Source organism: Alosa alosa, chromosome 4 (assembly GCF_017589495.1).
Source record: "Alosa alosa isolate M-15738 ecotype Scorff River chromosome 4, AALO_Geno_1.1, whole genome shotgun sequence".
Taxonomy (NCBI): domain Eukaryota; kingdom Metazoa; phylum Chordata; class Actinopteri; order Clupeiformes; family Clupeidae; genus Alosa; species Alosa alosa.
The window spans coordinates 9,346,803-9,373,519 of record NC_063192.1 but is presented as its reverse complement, the minus strand read 5'-3'; the positions used below and the strand labels follow the sequence as shown (position 1 = coordinate 9,373,519).

Here is a 26,717-nt window from a genome sequence, read left to right as displayed (position 1 = left end):
TAAAGTATAGTTCTCAGTACTTACAAGTTTACTATTATAAACTGAAAGTGGGCCAATTTAGTCCAAAGAAGTATAAATATAGTACATGTACAAGTGTACCACAAGTACATTTATACTAATAAACTTACTACTTTAGGTAAACTTGGGAATTATACTTCAACTGCACTTCAGTTTACTTGATAAAATTAACTTTAAGTAGGCCTATACCTTTTTTGGTAAGGGTAATTTACACATTTACACAACTCACTAAAAAAAACAAAGTTTTAGAAATTGGTGTGAGGGGATTGTAGGAGATCAGTACAATGCCCAAGAGCAAAAATCTGGTCTGCATGTGTCTTTATTGCAGTTGCTTGAAAAACTTGCATGTTAGCTATCACTTTTGGTTAGCATGTTGTTATGGCTGCAAAATACTCCCTCATTTTCTGAATGATTTTTCAAACCACTGGCCCCTTGGCCAACTTTGCTTGTGCCAGGCATGAATATAGCCTGAAAGAGAATGTGAGTCATATAATTTGCATATAGGTCCGATCAGATCAAGTCTCAACAGTTTAGCTTTCTTCAAGGACTGAAGATTGGAACAGACTTTCTCAGGCAATATGATACCTGTGAAGATGGATAATTAACCCCTTGAAACAGAGAGTGTCTATGATGACTAGGCTTATGAATTATGTATGCATTTGTTTTCAGGTTAATCTTGCACAGTGCATGGTATCCTTTCATCCTTTCTGTTTTCGTTGTTTAAACTTGTGATATCCATGATGAGTATTGAGTTAGTGAATTAGCTCAACATTGTGTGCTGATAACCATAGCCTATATAGATAGCCGAGTAAAAGAAAACAACAAGTAGCCTATTGCTCTCTCCTGCTCAAACAAAATGTGTGCATGTTAATTTTGATAACGTGTTCACTAACTTTACGTAATAGAAAATAGTAAATAGCCTGATGGCATACAGCTAATGGGATACTGTGCATAGTTGGGAAGGTATGGTAGGCCAATTTGGTGTGAATACACACACACACAAGGGACATTTTCTCTCGCTGTTGAGTAGCCTGATGTTACGCACAGTGCGTACGGACGTACACCTGCAGGCGCGCCTGTCACACACACAAACACACACACACATTAATTCTTTATTTGAATCCACTAATCACATTTTTTACAAAAAGGATTTAAATATTTCACAAAGAAAGACCGCCTATACAGTGCACATGCACACACACACACACATTAATTATTTATTTCAATCCACTAATCACATTTTTCACACAAAAGATTCAAATATTTCACAAAGGAAGACCGCCTATACACTGCATACACACACACACACACACACACATTTATTTGAATTCTTTATTTCAATCCACTAATCACATTTTTTACACAAAGGATTTAAATATTTCACAAAGGAAGACCACCTATACAGTGGTGTATACACACACACACACACACACACACACAGGGGCTTTCACTGAGCTCACAAGGTGTTGTGCAGTCCAACAGGTTTTTCTGTCTCAGGCCAGAATGCTAATGAGGTTCATATTTTGCACTGGAGTCTGAGTCTGCCTGAGGCAACATTGCTAGAAATGTCACTGAACACCTGGGATCCATGTAACCACTCCCTCTTTTCACCCCTCCGGGGACGACCAGTTGCCAGAACTCCAAGTGAACACATACACCCACACCAACTCACAGACACACATTCTGCCTCAAATACATTCACATCTCCTCACATACTTGCTCTCCGCCTCAGTCAAGTTAGGGATGGCCCTCTAATATCTTGGTAGAGAGGAAGGTCTTAATAGGTCTTAATCCACCGTGACACTGCCATTGTCTTGACACTCACTCAGAGATTTCGAAGAGGAACGGATCGCAATGAAGCGAGGCATTCTTTTCCTGTTCTTCTTGACTGTGAGTAGAGCGCCACTGGGCAACTTTCAGTATGCTTTGCATTTTTTGTCTTCCACTTTGAAGAATATTTGTTTACATTTGTCTTTAAAGCTGGTTTGTTCCACAGGAAGTTAAAAGAGAAAATACATCAAAGGGTTATGTCAGAGAGGAAATAAGTGTTCAGTGATATCCATACACAGCAGAGAGGAGACAACTAGTAGTTTTTACATTTACTGCATATAATAATAAGAGAAAAGAGAAACTGAACACTGCTTGCTCTACAATGTAACCAGTTTATTAATAGACTGACGTTTCGGTCAGTCAGACTTTCATCAGTTCAGTTAGTCAGACTCTGATGAAGGTCTGACTGACCTAAACGTCAGTCTATTAATAAACTGGTTACAACGTGGAGCAAGCAGTGTTACACTTTTCTTTCCTCTTACTCTTGTGAAATAGCTGTACCTAAAGTATAATATCTCCTTTGTATCTTTTGTTGAACATTTACTGAGCTCATTAATCACAAGCTTAATGCTAAAGAAACATTTCAACCAGTTCGGCAAATAAAGATTTGCTTAAGGCACAGTGTTTTTCTCAGTGCACTGTGTTAAAATTAGGGGTGTGCAAATGGCTCCAAAAGATAAAATTCTAATGAAAAAATCCATAAACATACTATAAACATAAACAAACGAATGGACGGACACCCTCTTCCCTCCTACAAGAGAATGTCCCCAGCTGTTTGTGTGATGTGCAAGTAAATGTGTATTGTGTATGTCAAACGTTTGCCAACTTAATAAAAGCTTAACTCGAGTCACACTGTTCGCCAACAGCAACATCCATCTATTTTTTTTTCAAGTAGCAGGGAATTCAAGCCAAACCGTTGCAACTCTGCCATCAATCATTATGTTAAGCCCACCTAACGACTCTATACACGATTTCATTGGCCTGAGTTTCGATTTCTGGAGCTCACAAGCCAACGGAGAGTTGCTAGACTAGCCCTGGCAGCAAATGTAATTTGCTGCCGCTAGGGGCGCGTCTAGATTTCTAGGCTACTTTTAGACATTAATGTTTGGATTTCTATATATGTGTAGATTACCTAAGTTAATACTGGTGAAAATTTCATGTGAATAGCCTCACTGGAAGTATACTTACTGAAAAAAAAGTTGACGTGTTCAATACTTCCCCGCTGTATTCTTTTTGCAAAGCATTTAAAATCAGACAATTTTGTCACAAGTATGATGAAGCTTGAACTGATGTCTGGGTTGAGAATTCACCTGCAGCATAATGCCTGGGTTACGTAATTCATATCAAGGAAATAAAATTCATCATTCATGAACCACAACACAGACAGTCAAGAGTTGATAAAGACTCAACATGTAGACTACACTTTAAAATGTTTTTAAGAGGACAGCGCCACAACTGCCCAATGTCATCTCTGAATTTAAAGATAAATACCCTCGTAATCCTCAGTACAAGAGTAGGATTTAGAGAAGGAGCATTGCCCTGGGTTTTTCCATCTCCACAATGCAACAGAATATGACTTAATGTTTGTTCTCACATAACCTTTACTAAGGGTGCTTCAAGGACAAGGTCTTGACAAATTTGCTCTGTTAATGTTGCATTAAAGATATTTAAAGGTGTTGTTCCGAAGCTGTGCGGGTGCATGCGGTATGAGAGAGGTGCGTTTGTGGGAGAAACATAATTCACTGCACTCCCGCAAATAATGTATGCGTAAAATAAAATATAGAAATGATTAAAGTAGTGTACATAATTATAGTTGTGCTATAGCTGTTCTGTTTGGCAGCAATAAAAAACAGGGTTTAAGCAGTTTAATGAATAACTAACTAGATGTACCGCAGAGCGGTATACAAAATATGACCGCCGCCCAGTCCAGCACATTTTTTCCACAAAAATAAGTCACGTTTGTCAAATTGTGTTAATTTCCTGCTTTGTTCCTTTTATGTGTTTGTATTTGAGTGTGTGCAGAGTGTGTGGTTGTTTTTGTGTATATGTGTGCTTATGTGTGTGTTTTTGTGTGTGTGTGTTTGTGTGTGTGTGTGTTTGTTTGTGTATGTAGGTGTGTGAGGGTGTGTGTGTGTGTATGTGGGTTTACGTTTTTGTGTGCGTGTGGGTGTTTGTGCGTGTCGTGTGTGTGCATGTATGTGTGTGCACATGTGTAGTGTGCTATTCAACCACTTTACCAATAACATAGCCCATCTGTTACAATAATGCATACAGAACTGATTCCTTCCTTTAGAATACTGTAGGGGACTAGTGAATCACCATAATTTAACAATGTTAACAAACATCATCAAGTATTTAGCCAGCAAATCAGGGAACCACCTACTCTTTGCGATAAGTGCCTCTTTAACAACCATGGTGAGTCAGGGCCACAATTTAACATTCATGCAAGGGAAAACATCTCCTGCAGTACAGTGTCCCTGTCACTGCAATAGGGCATTGGGATTGATTTTGTTTGGTGGCTTTTGGCCACAGGGAAGAGTGCCACCTATTGGCCAGCCACCAACACTTCCAGCAGGAACCTACTCTTCCAAGGAGGTTTCTTATCCAAGTACTAACTAAGCCTGCTTAGCTTCAGTAATTCAGCAAAGTCAGGGTATCTGCTGCTCTCGCTGCTGGCTAAAAACAAAAGGTAAAAGGCATATATGATTCTAACTGTCTCACTCAATTGCATAATTCACACTTAATTCTCACTGGTATCTACTAGACAACCTAAATGTGATTAGATTTCACATGTAGAATACATTTTATACAACCCCACCCCAATCTTGCCTGTTCATAATTCTGAGAAATTCTTGGATTGTGTGCATGTGTGCGTGTGTGTGTGTGTGTGTGTGTGCTTGTGTATGTGTGTGTGTGTGCCTGTGTGTGTGTCTGTGTGTGTGCATGTGCATGCATGCGTATGTCTACTGTGTGTGTGTATATGCTATACGTATGATTACTGTGAATGTATGTCTTTATTTTTTATTTATTTATTGGTTTATTTGATAGGGACCATGTATATTAATGAACATTGTGTAAAAAACACCATGTAAATATGCCAGAATTAGTAAAAATAACTACTTTTCATCTGCAGTCCCTAGGCAGGTGACATAGGACAAAACATATAGATAGCCAGCAGTCATACAGCACTCGCACACTGTAAAATTGAACACATAATGGTGACATATGCATTAACAGAATAAGCTAAACACAACAGACAAACAAAACAAAACAGAAACACATGAAGACAAGAAGGACATAAGGGTGACATATACAGTACATTGACAGAATAAACAAACCAAACCAAACAGAAATACATGAAGACAAGGACATTATTCATCCACCTCTATACATTCAATTGATAGTGAAAGTGTGTGGGTGATGAAATTACATGTGTGGCAGTTAAAGGTGAGTGCATCTCTGGTTTTCTAGGAGCCACTGTTTTAAGTGAGTTTTAAAAGTGTTATATGTAGGATATTCTCTTATTGGGAGGTAAATGACCAGTTTATAAAACAATACTCAAAATGTAAAAAGATCATGGTATATAAAAACAACTTGGCAGCCTTGGTGTCAAGAAATGGCCTAACTTGCTTAACATTTTGCAAATTGAATTTATCTTTATTTGCCACCTTTTTTACATGACTTTTGAAAGTTAAGGTGGAATCATATATGACTCCTAGGTACTTGAATTCGCTAACTAAATCAAGCTCCTGTCCTCTAAGGAACACAATGGAATGTGACACCTTCATATTTTGTTTGGTGAACGCCATACAGACTGTTTTTTTGTGTGTGTGCGTGTGTATCTGTTTATGCACATGTGTGCATATGGAATGGGTTAACATGGCTCCTGGAGGCAAACATACACAAAAAATTGGTCATCCTAGGCCCTACGGTTCTCAAGATATTCAAAGAAAACTCTGTTGGTGTAGTCACTAAATGTACACATAAATTAATTTATTGTATGGCCCCCCCATGAACGAAAGTCCACGAAACTTGGCATGCATTTAGAGGGCATCATAATGATCCTACACTTTCAATTTCGTGCAGTTTTGACCATGTCAGCCAGAGATATTGTGATTACAACAATTTTTTGCTTTTTCATTTTTAACTAGGTGGCGCTATACATGAAAAGAGTGGTTATGGGATGGGTTGACATGGCCCCTTAAGACCAACATACAAAAAAGGTGGTCCTCCTAGGCCCTACGGTTCTTGAGATATTCACAGAAAACTGTGTCCGGCCACCTACAGGCCAGTTGGTGTAAAGCAACATAAATTAATTTATTGTATGGCCCCCCCATGAACGGAATTTCACGAAACTTGGCGTGCATTTAGAGGGTGTCATAATGATCCTACACTTCCAATTTTGTGCAGTTTTGACCATGTCAGGTCACAGATACCTGTGATTACAACACCTCATTTTTACTTTTTAATTTTTAACTAGGTGGCGCTATACATGAAATGAGTGGTTATGGAATGGGTTGACATGGCCCCTTAATATCAACATACAAAAAAAACGTAGTCCTCCTAAACCCTACGGTTCTCGAGATATTCACAGAAAACTGTGTCCGCCCTACCCTCCTTTCGGGGGTCCAGTCCAGCGGGGGGGCTACAGATAAAAAAACAATGGTTCCATGCTATCCTTGTGGGGCTACATGCCCATCAAGTTTCGTGCACCCTGGTCTTTCAGTGTCCCGGGAATCCTTGATGGAAAATTGCTCATGCGAAAAAGAGTTAAGATTTCCGCACGAGTCTCCGAGCAAAAAATCCGACCTGTCATTTTCCCTTTATCGGAGGTTGGAATTTCCATTTATCTGATGTGGCATGAAGGCGGTAGTAGTCTATTCTTTCCTCTTGTGCATAGACCTCTGATGTCTGAAGACCTCTGAAGTGCCTGCAAAAAGGAACCAAAGCTGCAATCTTTGACCATATAAGGAGATCCGGGTGTTATTTGAAGCTACCTATGCAAGCTTAACTACCTATGGCAAGTTGCCTTGCAAGTTAACTCTGATCTAAGTTTGCCGTCTTAATGTACCGAAGGTCCCAGTATCCACTAGAAGGCAGAGGACAAAAGTGTGTAGAGCAAAACGTCTGCATTTCCGATTTCTTTGTCCCTGCGAGAGTTTAACAGGTGCGATAATTCAAAATCCCCATGTTATTTTCCAGTAGGTAAAATAGCAAGATACCGGATCTCCTTATATGGGCAAAGATGGTAGCTTTTTTGAAGGCGAACTTCAGAGGTTCCATTGTTGAAACTCAAAGTCGAAAGCGTGACGGAGAAAAACAGCACCACTAGGCTAGGCCTACAGTACCCAGGCTATTTCAGATGTTAGTGCCTTTCTTAAGAAAGGTAGGCTACCCTACATTCAGAACCAAGAAACTTAAAATCAGACATCTGGTCTTTCTCAGTTGTGTGTGTCAAATGCTCATTTTGAGAGACAGAAAGCAGAACTGAATATTCCTCCTGTATATAGGTCTATATCTAGTGCGGGCTTTAAGTGGGAGGAAGCGGGACATATTACAGATGTGACAGGACAGAACAGAGTGGCCGGTAGCAGGACTCAAAAATCTGTCCTGCGCAGTGTAGGCCAGTGTAGGCTGCTCCACTGCACCTGCTGACCCTGATGGACTTGTCAAACTTGACTGTGTCATACCTCACAATGACTATGTAAAAGATTGTGTTTTACATTCTGTTGCAAGGAAGGAACACATTGTTGAAAGTCAAATTTATTATGATGCCTGTAAACCATATGAAAGTCAAATGCACTGGTCAGTCTGGCAAAAACATATTTCTATATAAATCACTGGAACACTACAAAAGCCCTACTCTACAGACCACTCCCCTCCTCTAATTTTACTTGTCCTTTCTAATCTATTATTATTACTAGCTTGCCATGGAGTCAGGACTGGGTCAAAATCACAGCCGCATAATGACCAGAGAAAAGAGGGTATGTACTATATGTCATCTATGGAGCAGAAATCTTGAAATCCCTGACATTATTAATGTTCTCCAACTGTCAACAGTAGAATTTCGCATTCCTCTTCTCAGGAACTACTGTATCGATCTAAGAGAAGATGGGTCCTGTCGACTATTGAAATAGAGGAGGAGAGTCCTGGACCATATCCAAGGGAGGCAACAAAGGTACACTGCGAGTATTCAGATCCATTTGTGTCCAGATCTGACAACAAATTAACACGCAAACTCTTCAGTTGGCTCATATTTTGTGCAAAATGTATTGAGCATGTATGTATTTGAAATTATCTCTTTCTGTGGGATTGCTCTGTGATAAATATATTCTCTTGTCATATCATCAATACTAGTTGCACAATGATAAAAAGGTTTACGACCATCACTATTTCCAAATCTCTGGAACGGGTGTGGATGAGGAGCCCGTTGGTGTGTTCACCATTGACAGAAAATCAGGAGTTGTCAGTGTACATAAACCCATCGACAGGGAGCAGTACAAGCACTTTCATGTAAGTCTTTGACCATCTGTCTTAAAACATAATAATCTGTTTCCAGTTCTTGACCTCATTTTGTTCTTGAACTCACTGATTTGTTTTCCTGTTGATGATGAACAGATACGTTTTGATGTTATCGATGAAAAAACTAATATAGAAGTAGACAAGACCTTGGCCTTTGACATTGCGATACAGGACATCAATGACAATGACCCAAGATTTGAGCCGCCTCACATCAGAGTCCCTGTGCGTGAAGACACTCCAGAAGGTATGGTTTAAATGTTCTTTTTGAAGAATATATGATTTTTCTAAAGTATTACAGATTGCCATGAAATTAAATATGTGCTGTTTTAAGAAAGAGGAAGCAAAGCTAAATAATCAAACACAAAATAGAGGAAATCGTATGGTTATGATTACAACCTCGGTTCTCTGAAGGAGAACAGAAGACGTTAACCAATGGGAAGTCACTCTAAGATGATGTCACCGATCTGAACCAATCTCCAACCAGTCTCAGGGACCTTTTGGGTTAATGTCTTGTAACGTCTTCAGTTCTCCTTCAGAGAACCACTGTTATTCATAACCATAGGTTCTCTATCAGTAGAGTTTGTTTACCAATGTGAACACATATACCACAGCACCATATTGGCAATGGTGGACAAGCATGCATTAATGAAACTCACCACCTGGGTGCTGCACACACTTGGTTGGTGGTCGTGAAACAAGCCAACAACATCATACAAGCTGAGCACTGACAAGTACGGGGAGACCGGGGCTGGTTGGAACAGGAGCAGGTTGGAACACTGTTTATATAGGCAACTAAAAGGTGCATCCACAAAATGTTTACACTAAAATAAGTGTCCCCTTAACTGGAGCACACACACACATAAGAAAAAATATTTGAAAGTCATTAACCCTTTAGGTGAGGGCAACTTTTTGATTTTGCAGGGTCGAAACTTAGAAATCGCTCTTCCCACTAAATACATTCTAGCATTGTGATGGGTAAGGATATAGAAAAAGTATTCATTTCACTTGGAAGAGACAGGACTCTGAAACTGAAATTTGTAAGCCTGTGGTGACTGGTGCCTGTGGGCTAACGCCATTTCAGTGCTAATGAGTGTCCAAACGTGGATGGGGCAGGTTGGCACACTGATTTTGGGGTTGGTTGGCACATTATACATTCTCTATGCTATTTTGTGACAAATCTATAAACTGTGTATTTTACACATAAAAACTTTATTTTACCATTGTTATTGTAACTACTGAACATAGTTTTACATTTGGAAGCATTTCAGACATTTTTTAACATTTGATTTGAAGTTAAAAAAAAGTCGATAGGGACCAAATTGGTCTTGATAGTGGGTCTTACTGAAGAAAAACATACAGGAAAGACATCAGCAAAGCCTTAAAGGCTGTGAGATAGATGAGTACTTCAAACAAAAGCAAAAGTACTGCAAAGTACTGCAAAGGACTATTACATAGGTGTTCTAACCAACCCTGACTACATGTGCCAACCAACACCGTGCCCGCACACCACTTTAAGCATATATAACTCAAAACAAGGAATCATTTGTTGACATTGAATGTAGACATTTTTTAGCTGAGATCCCAATCTTTTAGTTAATCACACTTTGACAGTTCTAATGCATTGGTAAGACGGAGAAATACACCCGAGAGTGAAAAGTGTTCCAACCAGCCCCGGTCTCCCTCCTACTGGTGTCTGGTTGCAGCATTGCCCCAGTGTCAGTAAAATAGTGACTATTCGCTAGCGCAAGCTGAAAGCACAGGGCATCCACTCATAATATTTAAAACCGGGGTGCGGTCTGCAAAACTCCAATAATGGATAATAAACTTCATTGACTGATTTTTTTTCCATTCTTAAAACTATAGGTGGCCTGCCTGTCAACCTGCAGGCATTTGACATTGATGAGGAAGGCAATGAAAACTCCCGCGTGACCATGACTATAGTGTCCCAACCAACTTCTCCTAAGTTCTCCTTAAAGGAAGTTCAAAACACCAAGATGCAACAGCTGACCTTCTCTGGATGTTTTGATTTTGATGTGAGTCATAGAAATAAATACTTAAAGAATTATTTAGCCTTGTAATATATTTTGTAGACAAACATTTTCCTAATGACCAGAAGTCTTTTCCCCAAAATGCTTCTGTGTCATTATTTAGCTGTGCCATATACTCCAGAATTAATTTTGACGCCAATCATATTTCAAATGACTGTTAACAATGATAGCATTTTATTTTGAAAACATCTAAAATGACAATAAAAACTGATTTCTGTCACATGGTCAGAATGTTGTAGTATGAAGCATCAGTTATTACACTGGTATGGTATACACTAGGCCCTAGTATTTTTACACACCGTGGCGTGCACAGAGCTCTTTAATAATGGACTCGGTGTAGCCAGGCTGTCTGAGTTAGGCTAATAAAAGCAGTCATTATGTCAGTTATCAATGTTACTAAATGCTTACATCAGTCATGATGAAGGGCTCATGTGGGTGTTTTGCACCTAAAGAAATCCATTCCTGTTCTTTAGAAAATCAAAGAGTACAAAGTGATTGTTGAAGGGAGGGATCATGGAGTACCGCCGCGGTCTGCAACGACAACTATCACTCTGGACATCTTAGATGCTAATACTCACCCACCCGTTTTCACCGAAACAACTGTGAGTAGTTTACCATAATCCAAAAACTCCCCAAGAAAGCAGCTTTAAAATCATTATAGCTACTTTCGATAGGCTTCATTTTTATGGTAGCAGTGACCTAATAATTGATTTACTTGTGCTTCAGTATTCTACCTCAGTGCAAGAGATGGAAACAAAGGAAATCCTGAGAATGAAGGTGGCAGATAAGGATGAACCCAACACACCAGCCTCGCGGCCTGTTTTTAAGATCCTGAAGGGGAACGAGGACGGGAACTACATGGTTACAACAGACCCTAAAACTAATGAAGGAATTCTAAGTGTGGTTAAGGTAGGCCAAATAATTCGCATTAATCTTTGGTTCCGCTTGAAGCCAGATATCATTCCTGACTTATTTCGTCATCACGCTCTGCAGGGAAAGGATTTTGAGAGGACGGCACTGGTCAAACTGGAGGTGGCTGTGGAAAATGAAGTACCTCTCTTCGTATGTAAAGATGGGGTTCCGGTGGATCCACAGAATATGCCAACTCCACAGAGCGTAACTGTAGAAGTGGTGGTGGTGGACGTTAATGATCCACCGCAGTTTGAGAGAATAGCTGAACGTGCATTTGTGAAAGAAGAGGTGCCACCAGGACTGACACTTTTCAGGCCCAAGGTAACTGATGAGGATTCTGACCTTGACAAAATCAGGTAGGTCACCAAAGCCACATGCCATTTGCACAAGGCACAGATGCTTGTAGATTTAAAAGTGGGGTAAGCACTACTGGACAAAGAGGGTTATGCTTAGCATAACTTACCCTTTAAATGTGTCAACTCTGTCACTGTGGTTTACTAGCCACTGGTTAAATTGATAGTTATTGATTAGTTAGGACTGTCTGTCTATATTACACCCCACTGCTGAAATATTGGTAGCACTTTATTTGAAGGGTTAGTGCATAGCACATTTATAAAACCTTACATGAATGCACCATAATAAATTTAGCAATGTTTCATAAAGCATGAATCATACACTTAGACACATAACTCTGGAATACTGATGTATGAAAAACCACATTGATTTGTAGCACAGCACTTGACTGCAGAAATATTTTGAACATTAAAATATTATTGCATTGCACTGTAGGCTACTGCAGTTTTTGTCTCATAACTGCAGTTATTTTATATAAGGGATATATTGGACATGGAATCACTACATACAACATCACCACTGTTGTCACACATATTTGTCTCCTTTAAACAGGTTGCAATTTCTTCTGTCACTTTCCGAATTTATATTTCCATATTATTTTAATGTTTATAGGTATGAACTGGTAGAAGATCATGCACAGTGGTTGTCCATCGATAAGAAGACTGGGGTTGTCACTTCAGTGAAAACGATGGATCGAGAGTCACCATATGTCCATGACAGTGTCTACACAGTGAAAGTCTTGGCCATAGATGATGGTATGTGAACAAAGTTTTGTATTCTTCTGCACTGCCTGATGAATAAATTCATCCCAAGTCAGAATTGCCTGGATGCGGGGAGAAAACAGGTGTTTTCATGCCTCTATAATTGACCCCCCTGCTCCCCATATGGTCTGCCACTGGGGGCACAAGGTCGATAGCTGGTGCTCGGATCTATTTAGTGTACATCAGTGGTCCCCAAACTTTTTCTTCCGAGGGCCAGCTCACTATGCCTAGCTCCAAGAGAGGGCCAGAGACTTAGTGCTGTGAACAACAGCAGTCTACCTTAGTTGAATATCCCATTACATTTAATCATAGGCTACTGCAATTTAATACCATTGCTAGCTGTGTTTATGTTGCCATCATACCATATCAGTGTAAAATGTAGCTCACATGAAATAATAACTAATAAAAAGACTCTGTTTCTTTGCATACATAGCTCAAGTTGTGAACAAGCAATATCCTACAAATAATTTAAAGTGATCAAACTATGAGAGTTTTACGAAGTGCTGGCAAAAACATCTGTAATGACCACCATTCTAACTTTCACTCACCTGATGAGAACTTTGTGAACTCTGTATGATCATTTGAACGAGTGAATAAAAAATAGAAATAATTATCCCAGAAAGTCCCAGAAATATGACTTGAATAGAGGTTAGTTATTAACAATTAATTGATAAACTTTTAGAATACTTTGTGCACTGATGCAGTCAGCATAGGCTTCTTACTGTACATTGCTTGCAGATAGGCCTACATTTCATTCCGTTTTCGATGGCAAACGTGAAACAGCTCCAAAACAACCACCAGTGGACAAAAAGAGTATTACATGTGTACTGTTAAGACTCGCCATAGAGAATGAATGGGGGAAATTACGGAGGTTATAGTTTGACGATGTCGTAGGCTACTCCCGTGTGGGCCAGATGCTATATACCACGGACATGTTTTGGGGGGCCACCCAAAATGAGGTGGCGGGCCGTAGTTTAGGGACCACTGGTGTAGATGGTTGTCCACTCTAATGATCCACTGAAATGTTTTGAACAGAAGAGAACACGTTTTCTTTAACCTGTTAAATTTGAACGAAAGTGTGCAAATGTGTGCAAATTAAGAATTCTTACACTCCTCTGGACATTTCTCTCATTTTATGTTATTTCACTGTGTATGTATTCATCTTGTTAGGTCTGATGTCTTATGTGTTGGTAAATATACGAATTATAATATCTACTTTCCTCTTGGACAATTGTAGTGTCTTAAAAATATCAATCTCATGGCTTCTATTGTCAGTAATAGCAAGAGTACCTGAAGCATGGTTTGTTTGTATTTCCCTTAATTTGTTTATTTATTTATTTATTTATCATTCTCAGGGAAGCCTCCTGCTACAGGCACATGTCCTCTGAGGATTGTTTTGGGAGATATCAATGATAATAAGCCACACTTGGTCACCAAAAACACAATACTCTGTAATCACATGGACCGTGTACCTGTGAATGGCTGGGACTTTGATATTCCTCCATATTCGGGACCCTTCTCTTTCGATTTTGGGGGGGACAATGTGGAAGAGTTGAAGGAATATTGGAAATTGTTCCCCACCACGGGTGAGTAAAGTGGATCCATGTTTTTGCACTTCAGAAAGTCTTGTTGACTTTCCACAGTCTTTGCCGTCAAAGAAAATAATAATCCCAATTAGATGTAAGGTCTCCCAATAGACACACCCTGGCCACAGGAGTATTTACTGAAGGCTTGAAAAGAAGTGTAATTGTCACATGCTTATTACTTGTTAAGAATCAACAATTACTGTGGTACATCACAAACCATTCAATTGGCAAGTTGTAATATCTAACATGTGTCTACCTGTGTTGGCTTCTTGAGCAGGCATAAACATCAGCCTTTTGAGCTTGACATCCTTGTCTTTTGGCAACTACACCATTCCTCTGCTGATAGAGGATCAGCAGGGTGTAGTGGGAGAGGACAAGCTTACTGTGATTGTGTGTGACTGCGCTGGTGGGAGTGAGTGCCGTGGCCCTCTGCCCTCCACCATCCAGCTGGACGGACCAGCCATTGGGACCCTGCTAGCTGGACTGATGCTGCTGTTGTGTGAGTTGCTGTGATAGGTTCCAGTCATGCCCTATTAACATCACATTGGTAATTCACTAAGCGTTATGGCCACTAGGGGTTGAGCCTTAGCTAAGTGTTCTAAGTCAGTGTGTCTGTTAAGTACTTGCTCCGTTTGTCTTTCGGCAGTGCTGCTGTTGCTAGTCTTCATCTGCGACTGTCAGGGGAGCAGCTTCAAGCCTTTGAACACGCAGGATGAGGGCCACCAAACGCTAATCAAGTACAACGAGGAGGGAGGTGGCACCATCTCCAAGGTGTGTGTGTGTGTGTGTGTGTGTGTGTGTGGTGTTCTTCCTATGCAGGACATGTGACAACTGCTCCAGGCAGTTTCACTCTGGTGCCAGCTGCTGGGGAACCAGCAGAGCCCTGCTAACAGACCTCCAAATGCACGCCTGCGTGTCTCCCACAGGGTGTGGCATTTGCTTTGCAGCAAGGTCGTAAATAACTTCAGTGGTCATTTTTACCACTCTAAATCCCTCCTTTCCTCTCTTTGCCTCCAGGCGGAGCCGACTCAGATCCGCAGCCCCACTACCTATGTCACGACTGTGACAGCGGTTGATGGGCTCAAACAAGCAGCCGTACCGGTAAGCAGCATCTGTTGCCACATGCCAGTACAGTGAAGTTTTGTTTTCTTACCCCTGGTTTCATGGAATTGTTCAAGATGATAAAACTTCACTGAGATACAATGCAGATAAACTACAGAAAGTCCGCGTACTACAGATCTACAGTCTTCCCCCATTCCATCAGTCCTCTCAGTCTGCATGTTTAAACATGTGGGTAACCCAGTAGCTCAGGTCATGTCTGGCATTCGTACTGTATAGTGCTCACTAACATCATAAATGAACATTGCAAGACACTTATCTCTTTTATGATCCCAGGAAGATTTTCTTCGACACGTTAGTTTTTTGAACATTTATTTTATCCAATAACACAGAAACCACAGAACAACACCAATGCACACTCAATTAGACATGCCTAAGTGTATGTAATAGTTTTAAAATCAATATGAAGTATTCAAATGACTAAATATTTTAGCTACTAGTAATTATGCAGATTATACAATACTAAACATTGTTAACAAAATATATACACTTATATATGAATTCCAAAATATATGACATAGAAACATATGATAAGCCATCATTTTCCGTGTGTGTTTGTGTGTGTGTGTGGAGGGCCGAGCAGAATCTAGTATCGAAACAATAATTTTGCTATCGTGACACTAGTGAATGCTAACTTAACATAGTGTAACTTCACTACTAAGAAGCATTTGTTTAATTGCATTTGTAGCACTTATTACAAATAGTAGATAAGTTAGGACCAGGCTCTAGGTTCGGAGGAGCAGTTTGTAGTTAAATAATAACGATACCACAGACCAAAAACTAAGTTTGAATGCCGGCTTGTTTATATAAAAGAGTAGCACACAGTACTGTCTACCAGCTGGCAAACAGTAGGCCTATATGATGAAGTCTGAATAACATTGAATTGCCAATGAAATAAGTGAGGTATTCACCTAAAGTAACATTGACATAATGTCTAGCTCATTATGAATTCGTCATGTGTTCAGTATGTAAACATAAGGAATTATTCATTAGTTTACTGCTTGTACCTTATGAATTCATCATGAGTTCAATATGTACACATTAGGAATTCATAATTTATAATAAAGGAAAACACACTACTAAATAAGACTCTATTAATGAGGAAAAGCACATGTGTTAATCATTAAGTAATGTTGAAAACATACTTAACAATTATGAATTAAGTGTTTGTTAATGCTTAACTAATACTTAATGCTAAATTGTGTAGGCCTACCCTTATTGTTAAGTGTTATCAACATGTGGAACAGTAGAACCTGGAAGTTAAAAATCTGTTTGGCTACTCATATATTTTCTTGTGAAATGCTGATGCTTACCATTGTTATTATTCTTGGACAACTTCCTCAGGTTTCCTCCAACACCTTCCAGGTTCAAACCCAAAATACCACAACATTGAGAGGTCAGGCAACAGGCATGGTGAGTCCACTTCCCTGTTGCACTTGAATTAACCTGAATTAACACTGAGACAGTAAGAGTAGAGACTTTCTAATTAGGAGACACAGCACTCAAAAAATCCTCCATAGAAGGAATGGGTCACTGCTGGAGCGAGGTTGGTGTTGTGAAGCCTTGCGCTCGCGCAGTTCTGCCTGAAATAGATGCCTGATAAGTGCCCAAAATACGTTGCAATATGGCCGCTGAGTGGAGGGACTTTGGTAACAGTCAAACGTTTAGATACACCAACACACCAACATTGATGGGTTTTTCTTTAATCTGACTATTTTTACATTCTACAAACCTGGAGGTCATATCCTACAGAATAAAATAACAGATACGGTATTATATAGGAAGCGAGGACGAGGACGAGCAAGTTTACCTGTGCAAGTTCACCGAGCACAGGCGCCGACAAAGGCAAAAATGTGCCATTCCACCATATCTGTTATCACCGGCCATCGCAGAAAACGGCATCATGCCAAAAGGGGCAGAAATCGCATTAACCTCCAGCAACTTAAACAGTCCTCACCTACAGAAACCTCCTTCTCCATGGGCTTGTGGAACTGTCAATCCGCACTCAACAAAACGGACTTCATAGCTGGCTATGCCAACCACCTTTCTTTGGAACTCCATGCTCTCACTGAGACTTGGATCAAACCTGAGAACACTGCCACCCCGGCTGCACTCTCCACTAACCTTACACTATCCCACACCCCTCGCCCATCTGGACAAGGAGGTGGGACGGGCCTGCTGATCTCCAACAAATGGAAATTCACCCCGCTTACTGCCTTCAAACAAATATGTCTCATTCAATTCCATGCCATCACAGTGATCGCCCCAGCAAAACTCTCTACGTGCTGGTCATCTACCCGCCCTACAGGCCAACTAGGTGACTTTATGGACGAACTTGACACTCTGCTGTCCTCCATCCCTGAGCATGACTGCCCGCTTCTTGTTCTTGGCGATATGAACATCCACTTAGATGCCCCAGGCTCAGCGGACTTTTGGCCCTGATCCTCCTTTGACCTCAAACTGGTTCAAAGCCCACCCACTCACAAAGCTGGCAAAGAGCTTGACTTGATCTTCACTGAACTGCAGCACAGACACCCTCAAGATGACGCCTCCATCTTTTCTGACCACTTCTTCATCCAGTTCAACGCCAGCCTGACAGAACAGCCTCCGCCTCCTCAGCCGATGGTCACGCTCACCGCAACATCCGAACCTGTCTCCAACGACTTTTCCTCTGTGGTTGCCTCCGGTCTACCTCCACTCAACACCTTCTCCTCTCTGGAGGTTAATGAGGCCACAGACTCGCTTCTGCTCCACACTGAGCTTAGGTTCAGACGAGCTGTGCCCTCTTACCACAAGGCCAGCTCGATCCAAACACTCTCATCCATGGCTAAATTATACCCTCCAATCGCAGCGCACCAAGCTCAGAGCCGCAGAGAGGAAATGGCACAAATCCAAACTAACTGATGACCTCAAAAAACTACCAGACACTCCTGACCTCCTTCTCAGCCAGCATCACTGCTGCTAAGACGACTTTCTACAATAACAAAATCAACAGTGCTACAGACACTCGAAAACTCTTCTCAACCTTCAAATCGCTACTCAACCCTCAGCTGCCTCCTCCTCCATCCTGCCTTACTGCAGATACCCTCGCCTCATTTTTTACAAACAAAGTGGCGCAATCAGCAGTCAATTCTCTACATGCCCACTCAACGATCTGACTCAGATACCGTGACTCCTACAACCTCTAGGGACTGCTGGAACATCTTTTTCAGCATTCACGCCTCTCTCCGAGAGTGAAGTATCTAGACTCCTGACATGCAGCCGTCCTACCACATGCTCGCTGGACCCTATACCTACGAGCCTACTTCAGTCCATCAGCCCGACCATTGCACCGGCTATCACACATGTGATCAATGCCTCGCTAACCTCCGCACATTTCCAACAGCGTTCAAAATGGCCCGTGTAATCACCGTATATTTAAGAAAGCTTCTCTCAATCCTGCTCGAGAACTACCGCCCTGTCTCACTCCCTGCCTTTCCTATCCAAAGGCATTGAACGAGCAGTCTCCAAACAGGTCTCTGACTTCCTTTCACAGAACAACCTTCTGGATCCAAATCAGTCTGGGTTCAAAAGCCGCCACTCTAATTCTAAACGGCTCTGCTGTCTGTAACAGAAGCCTTAAAGAAGCCAGGACGACCGCCGGTCATCAGTACTCATTCTGCTTGACCTATCGGCTGCCTTTGACACGTTAATCACCGCGATCCTTCTCGCCTATACTTGCTAACATGGGAATCTCCGGTTCTGCTCTCTCCTGGTTTGAATCCTACCTCACAGGACGCGTTTAACGATGATGGCTTGGTCAGCCATCTGCACCTCACCATCTCACCACAGAGGTCCCCCAGGGCTCAGTGCTGGGCCCCTTCTCTTTGCTATCTACACCACCTCCTTGGGACAGATTATCCGTTCGCATGGCTTCTCATACCACTGCTATGCAGACGACACACAGCTCTATCTGTCCTTTCCACCTGATGACCCCTTGGTTTCAGCACGGATCTCGGATTGCCTCTCAGACATAGCTACATGGATGAAGGCACACCACCTCCAGCTGAACCTCTCAAAGACTGAACTGCTGGTCCTCCCAGCTAAACTTACCATACACCACGACATCAACATCAAATTTGACTCCCTGTCTGTTTCACCTACCAGGACTGCAAGAAATCTAGGAGTTGTTCGCGACAACCAACTAAACTTCTCAGATCATGTTGCCTCAGTCGCCCGGTCATGCCGTTTCGCACTCTACAACATACGGAAAATCAGGACTTACTTGACTCAAGATGCTACCCAACTTCTGGTTCAGGCAATAGTCATTTCACGACTCGACTACTGCAACGCCCTCCTGACAGGGCTCCCAGCCTGCGCAGTGAAACCACTTCAGATGATCCAGAACGCGGCGGCACGCCTGGTCTACAACCAACCCAAAAGGGCACATGTTACCGCGCTGCTCATCCAGCTACACTGGCTACCTGTACCTGGTGGCCCGCATCAAATTCAAGGCTCTAACACTTGCCCACAAAGTAGTCTCTGGTTCTGCTCCCACATACTTGAATGCCCTCATACAGACATACGCTACCTCCAGACCGCCAAGGCTCCTCAGACTAACGACGCCTAGCTCTACCACCAGTACGCTCAGGCTAATCCAAACTTTTCTCATCTGTTGTTCCTCGTTGGTGGAACACACTGCCAGTTCCTACAAGGGCAGGGACATCCCTCTCCATTTTCAAAAAACTCCTGAAGACCCAGCTCTTTAGAGAACATCTCCTCTCATAGCAACACTTACAACAAGTCTTGCTGATCCTAGCACTCACCAGCCGTCTTAAACTGACACGTAACTGTTAAAAACAGCACTCACTGATGCACTTATTTTTACTGTACTGTTTTTTTAAATTGTCCTAAAATTGTTGAGAATTGCTCTAAAACTTAAACTGTTTACCATGTTGTTAGTCGCTTTGGCTAAAAAAGCGTCAGCCAAATGTAATGTAATGTAATGTAATGTAATGTAATGGAAGCAGAAAGTATAAACAAATACAAATAAAAAACAAATATTTGATATTTGTTATAGACACTTCAAAACACTTGGAATGGTTTTACAACAGTCCTGAAAATAGTTGGAGTTACACTCTTTTTGACTGTTACTGTATCTTGAGGATTATCTGTCTCCAGTTGTGACGTGTCCTAAACTATCATGAGTATGGAGGGCTGTGGGTCTGGGGCCCAGTTGAGCCCTCTCGAGGTGTCATGGGTCAAATTTTAAAAAACACCAATAAGGGAGATACCTGCTGGGAAACCCTGGTGAAATGTTTACATAGGCTACTTTGTTGGTGTTTGGTGTATCATGTCAAAGCCTATGATTGGGCATACACACAGCAATGTAGCCTAGCCTAACTTATACAAACAAAGTGGGGGCAGCCTGTCACCCAAACAAAAACGATGTTTCACTGGGAATACTGAACGGAGGGGTGAGCTACTTTTTTTGGTGTGTTTCGTTTGTTCCGTGGTTAAAATATAATGTACGTTTTGGACAAAAGACATAAAAACATGACTTCCTGTCTGGGGGGTACATGGTTTAGTGACAAACCTGGGTAAGTTAACTCAGAGTAAGCGGTAAACCTCTTAATAGAAGTGCTGTATGGCTTCATTCTCCTAACAAAACAATAGGGCTCTTGTTGTAGGGGGTTTGCCACTTACTCTGAGTTAACTTACCCAGGTTTGTCACTAAACCACATACTTGGAATAACTCCTCGCCCCATGCAATTGCTGACTGCACCTTTAAGCTAGCTATTGTTAATTGGCTGCTGTTAAATAATTTGCTCATTTATATATCAGACCTTGTCTTATGAAATATATTTTTAGTCACATTATTGATATATTGAAGATCACATTAGATCACTTTAAACTCCCCAAACCTAAATTTTCTGTTCCCATCCCGTTCTTTTTCTCTTCATCCCTTTGTTGCCATCCTTTTCTCTTTCTCTCGCTCCCTTTCTCTGTTCTGTTCTCCTTCCTCTCTTTCTCTCCTCTACCCTTTCTCTCTGGCAAGCAGCAGTACTCTTCAAGTGGGCTCGGGCAAGCCTCTCTACCCAACAACACTACTTTAAAGCGGGTAAGTGCAAGAAAAGAAAAGTTAGGTTTAACACCCATGAAAGTAATTGAGTATTAGAGGAATAATATTGCAGCTGCACCCATACCATACAATGTGTAACTATCGCAAGTCATGAACATTGTGTGCAAATTGTTGTGATGACTCTGTGATGTCGCAGAGGGTACACATGCCATTTCCCATGTCACAGCAGTATTAAGTTGTCATCTCCCTTCTCATCAGGACAGCTAAGTGTGCTCAGAACAAGTTGAGGTGTTAAGCACAGCTGTAAGAACTTGGTAGCCTTGTGAACACTAGAGACAACTCGTGATACCATTTGGGTACTGATTCACTGTGAAGTACAATGATTGTAAGGATAACTTCCTGTTTACTTCCAGCCTCTCATGTGAATCACTACACCACCCCTTTGAGCTCAGCCTCAAAAAGGCAGTAGATTGCTTGGGCCAATATATGTCACTTTCACAATTCAACTAAGCTCTATAAAATGTAACTAGCCTATTATATATAGTTGCAGTTTCTCTATGGTACTGACTAATCCACCCTGCCCTAGAGGCTTGCTGTTTGTCTCCACCTGTAAAGCAAAGATTCTAGAACAGCTCTGTTCTAGAATCTTTGCTGTAAAGTATGGATACATCCAGCCCAACCTAATCTAATGAGGAGTCTATCCAGTGCTATTGGTTTAACTAGCCAATATCACACCCTCTCTCACACACTTATGATATGCATATGATATGTTATGAATAACACACCCTCTCTCACACACCTATGATTTGGCGTTGGGAATGGGCATGTGTTCAGACTGGAACTGAAATGGAACTGAACGGCAGACAGTCTGATAATTTCCTATATTCTATGTCATCGAGATAAAATCTGTCTCTCACTCCATTCCCCACAACAGTCACAAATCATAGCTGATAATAATGAAATATGCCAACTATATGATAAGAATCAATTTCATAAAAATGTGTGGGTGGCGAGAGGTAATTGTCCTTGGGTGTGGCAGGGCAGGTACAGGCATCTCTTGGGAGGGTACTGTTGTGAGAGTATGGGGGAGGGAAGCAAGGGAAACAAACACGGCTTCTTTAAAGCCAAATCTCAAAGGAATACTGACAGGGCAACTGGTTTTGTCTGAAATGAGAACATGCTCCGGGCAAATATATCAAGAGGTGTGACACCCACACACACACTTACATCTTTCTGTCAGGTTGTTTTTGTTTGAATTACAGCAGGTGTTATGTGTTTTTCCCAGCAGCAAATATGGAACTCCAGCACAATGAACAGGAGCGGCACAATGAGAGTAAGCCATAATGTTGTCCACCACCTAAACAACGCCCTCTATGCTACTAATGGCAGTATAGGCCTACATAGGAATGTCCACTGCCAGACATATGAACTAATGTTTTCTAAATATGTACACAAATACAAAATTTACTGTATATTTTATAATGGTGAAATCTTAATATGGGATATTGTATTAATATGGATTACTGTAATTAATGTGTCTTTCATTTACAGACTGGATTTTACAGATCCATTAGCACCACTGATCGCTACATTGCAGACCACATTGACAGAGTAAGATATTATTACCATCCTTAAATAGGTCCTAATCTATTTGCCAAATATGACATATATTTATAAATATATATACAAATATATGATACAAATTGTTCAAGCTTTCAAGAAGTATTCCTTCTTTAACTATGACTTTGAGAAGGTTTAGGGTTGTTTTTCTGCTGTTTTTGACACCTGGAAGATACCCAGGAAACTGTGGTTAACAGGGGTTAGGTGGGAAACCAGTTCCTTCATGTTATGCTGTTGTGCTGACATGAAAATATTTAAATGCACCACTTGTAAAGAGACTAAAAGCTGAGTAATAATTAAATGCCTGAAGCACACACTTTAAAAAAAATATTGTCTCAGCACTGTAACATTATCTCTACATGGTAAGTTAGTACCAGACCTGACACCAAAGTAACAAAACAGCACTCCCTACAGTTCCAAAGTGACATAGCACCTTTTACGGAGCCCGGGAGAGCTCACTTTAAGTGATATTTTTTCTGGTCGTGATAATTTGTGAGCACGTTTTCCTTTAATTAAGCCCTCGAATTAATAAAACGTGAGCACGTTTTCCTTTAATTGAGCCCTCGAATTAATACAACGTGACCCCGTTGTAGGCCTAAATTGAGCTCTCGAAATATGTATTTCGTGCTCACATTTAGTAATTCCTGACATTTTCTCACTGCTCGCTGTGCTGTGGTGGCAACTTCATGTTACCTTGACATGGACTAGGCCTACAGCTGTCTGTAACAGTTCATATTGGTAATGTGATGATAACCGTAAGCAGCTAATTAAAGACTTTAGGTGGTCATGTTTTATAGCGGACTTCTACTCTTTGTAGCAGGGGCACTGTGGTGTCAACCGCCAGCTATGGAGACCCATAATGGGGAAATTCTACTACAAAGGCTACTCGCGGGCTCTGTTGTAGCCTAATGACCGGTTTCCACTATCTCCTGGATTGTTGACTTAACTGTGAGGTCTAGAAGTCAATCGAAGCACATCACAGCGACAAGCTCCCAAACAATTACAACACGTAGACCTACTGTTGGTACAAATAGGCTACTGCGTATTAGTAGTATCGCCTAATACCCACCCAATACAATAAGGTTCCCTCTAGCGCCCGATGGGTCTCACCATATAACCCACGCGCACACCAATGATGCACACAACGAGGTAAGCTTTGATACGGACTATGAAACGGGAGACATAAACAGTGTCGTTCACGATGCTCAGCTTCTCAGGCTATGTAGCCCAGCTCACACCGTTCGCGATAAACACCACAGCTCTGCATACACTTGACCTCAACAAACACTCAAAACTTCGCCAAACATTCAGCTGGACGATGTTGGCAAGGGGCCTGTACAAACACACACAATCATCTGCTCTCCCACCTACAGCCTACCTAACGGGGCTATAACCAGGTGCACTGCAATCAATGAGATTCCCTCTACGTCACTACAAGCGACACACCTCCCGACGTCATTCCCGGGATACCCCTTGACACCACACCATGTTTTTGTGCACACAATTGAATTTCTTCGAGCCCACGTTTTAATTATTCGTGGGTGCGTTTTAGTAGATCGAGATCTCGAATATACTATAACGTGCTCATGTTTACATGTGTCAAGACAATATTGAGTGCACGTTTTACAAATTGTGGCCACGTTTAAGTAGATCGTGCTCACAATGTTCTATAACCATGTTCACAAATTGTGCTCGTTTTAATAAATCGTGCCCTCGTTTTTAAATAAATCGTTTTTCGTTTTAGTAAATAGTGCACTTTCGTTTAATAAATTGTGCCCTCGTTTTACTATGCTTAAAATGAGAGCTCAATTTAGTAAAATGAGCTCACACTATAGTAAAACGAGAGCACAATATAGTAAATTGTGCACACGATTTAGTAAACCGAAGCACAATTTAGTAAAACGAAATGTCACGATTTAGTAAAACGAGTGCACAATATAGTTAAACGAGGGCACAATTTAGTTAAACAAGAGCACAATTTAGTAAAACGAGCGCACAATGTAGTAAAACGAGCGCACATTCTCTCAACATGCAAAACATTTTGCGATGACCCCTCTAGGGCTCCGTAACCTTTAGTTATTCGTTCTGGAAAAAAAAAATGCTTTCAATGGGGAAGTGGCACTCTACCACCATCTACTGATAAAATTGACACACTGATTTTTCACCTAGTAAGTAGATCAGTTCACCCTGGATAAATAAAGTCTTCCATTTAATCATTTGTTATCTAGAAACATTAATGTATATATTGAATACTGAATAGTATAATGAAACAAGATGTTTAGTGGTAGGCCTACAGTGTATGTATTTTTTGTGTGTGACATATTCACATATAGGCCTACCAGCAGATACAAGTTTTCTGGATGTCATTTTGCTTAAATAACTAGATGTTAGTAGTTAAAGCAACATACCCCCCCCCCCACACACACACACACACACACACACACACACACACACATACAACATACCTGTTAATGTCAATTCTTGATGCTATTTTATATAATAGTATCAACGTTACAAAGCATCTTATTGTTCAGGTGACATGGGATTATTTTGGATACTAGTCTTCTTAAACTTGAGGTTTATGAATTATACACCAATCAAATATCACAAAGCCTTTAAAAAGTGGACATCACTGGCAATGATAGTGACATGACTGTGCTTTCACAACATGGATCAAAGAATAGACTAAGTGTGAGTGAATGACAGCATACTCTTCTATTTTTAATGTTTTTAGAGACTCTACGAGATCGGCGAGGAGCAGGTGGATCACCCAGGATGCTCCCTGCAAGTGTTTGCCTACGAGGGGGATGGGAGCAGGTGCCAGTCGCTGGATGAGCTTTCGTTTGACGAGTGGGAGGAAGGCACAGATTTCCTCCAAAACCTGGGGCCTAGCTTTAAAACCCTTGGTGGGATATGCAAAAAGCACATGCAAGAGAAAAACATGGAACACTGAGAAAGATGGACATTGGAGTTTTCCTTCTTCACCTGAAGGTGGTGATGTGGGGAGGGAATATTCTGGGAGTACAGAAATGGAAAGTCAGAAACCTGCTCTAATTTTTGTTAAGCTTTTTGTACTATGCATTTTGATGCCTGATTCAGGCAACGATGAAGTGGAGACTTTGGATTTGCTGTTGCCGGAATGTTCAACCCCCTGTGGGGGCACAATAGAGACAATACAATAGTCACATAGCTCCACTGGACTGCAACTACACACCTTGGTAACTTGTCCTTGCGAAATTCCGCTGCATAGTTTTCAAAAGTTTTTTGGCTACACCCAAATGTTTTTGCAAGACACACCTCTCTGTAGAGTGACATGTCTGAACAAACACACCTTTCTTTCATCCTTCTAAATGTTGTTTCTTACATGGAAGGTAACTTGTGCTCTCTGACTGCTGGTATGCTTTGCTCATTTAATTCTGTGTATAAAGGTGTAAATGTTTTTGTTACATAAAACATAACATAAAACAAAACACAACACAACACAACACAAAGTAGAAAAAAGAAGAAAAAGAGAAAAATCTTCTAGATTTAACAGCTATGATGTACATTGAATAGTAAATAAGGATACTTTTCAACACTCTTGTATAGTCTCTGAAGCTTGCATCTTTGTTTTCTTACTTGGATAAATGTACATAGAAAATGCAATACATTGACTTAAAGAAAGACACAAGCTGCATATAATAAAGAACAATGCAACAAACCTCCACTATTATGTAAAACTGCAAACTGGAAGCTTTAAAAGTTTTTTCGTTTTACATTTTGAGACAAGCTAAAGAACTTATGAAAGTTGCAGATGACACTCTTTGCCATTATGTCCCTATTCATTCATACAGAACAAAAATAGTGTACAGCATGTTTGGAACTCATTTTCATATCTTTACAGTGT

At 41.0% G+C, this 26,717-nt stretch overlaps 1 protein-coding gene across 2 annotated transcripts; it reads left to right on the top strand.

The window, feature by feature from the left end:
• The first annotated feature begins 1,665 nt into the window (after positions 1 to 1,665).
• On the top strand, positions 1,666 to 26,531 carry cdh26.1 (cadherin 26, tandem duplicate 1). 2 transcript variants are annotated; one of them, XM_048242201.1, is made up of 19 exons: positions 1,666 to 1,908; positions 7,773 to 7,832; positions 7,934 to 8,026; positions 8,206 to 8,361; positions 8,467 to 8,614; positions 10,234 to 10,403; positions 10,892 to 11,020; positions 11,145 to 11,327; positions 11,412 to 11,686; positions 12,297 to 12,439; positions 13,801 to 14,031; positions 14,309 to 14,530; positions 14,678 to 14,802; positions 15,049 to 15,132; positions 16,495 to 16,563; positions 21,191 to 21,250; positions 22,500 to 22,544; positions 22,763 to 22,822; positions 25,566 to 26,531. In XM_048242201.1, the coding sequence occupies exons 1-19, from the start codon at positions 1,873 to 1,875 to the stop codon at positions 25,782 to 25,784; spliced, it is 2,508 nt and encodes an 835-aa protein (XP_048098158.1). In that variant the 5' UTR covers positions 1,666 to 1,872; the 3' UTR covers positions 25,785 to 26,531. The 2 variants fall into 2 exon arrangements, with proteins under 2 accessions (XP_048098158.1, XP_048098157.1); XM_048242200.1 differs by having other exon boundaries at positions 22,497 to 22,544.
• Positions 26,532 to 26,717: the final 186 nt, after the last annotated feature.

Excerpts from the sequence above, each read along its gene's own strand:
- cdh26.1 (XM_048242200.1), top strand. The coding sequence starts at position 1,873 with ATGAAGCGAGGCATTCTTTTCCTGTTCTTCTTGACT. Across the intron at positions 8,615-10,233 it reads GCGTGAAGACACTCCAGAAG|GTGGCCTGCCTGTCAACCTG; the intron begins GTATGGTTTAAA and ends TTAAAACTATAG. Across the intron at positions 12,440-13,800 it reads AGTCTTGGCCATAGATGATG|GGAAGCCTCCTGCTACAGGC; the intron begins GTATGTGAACAA and ends TATCATTCTCAG.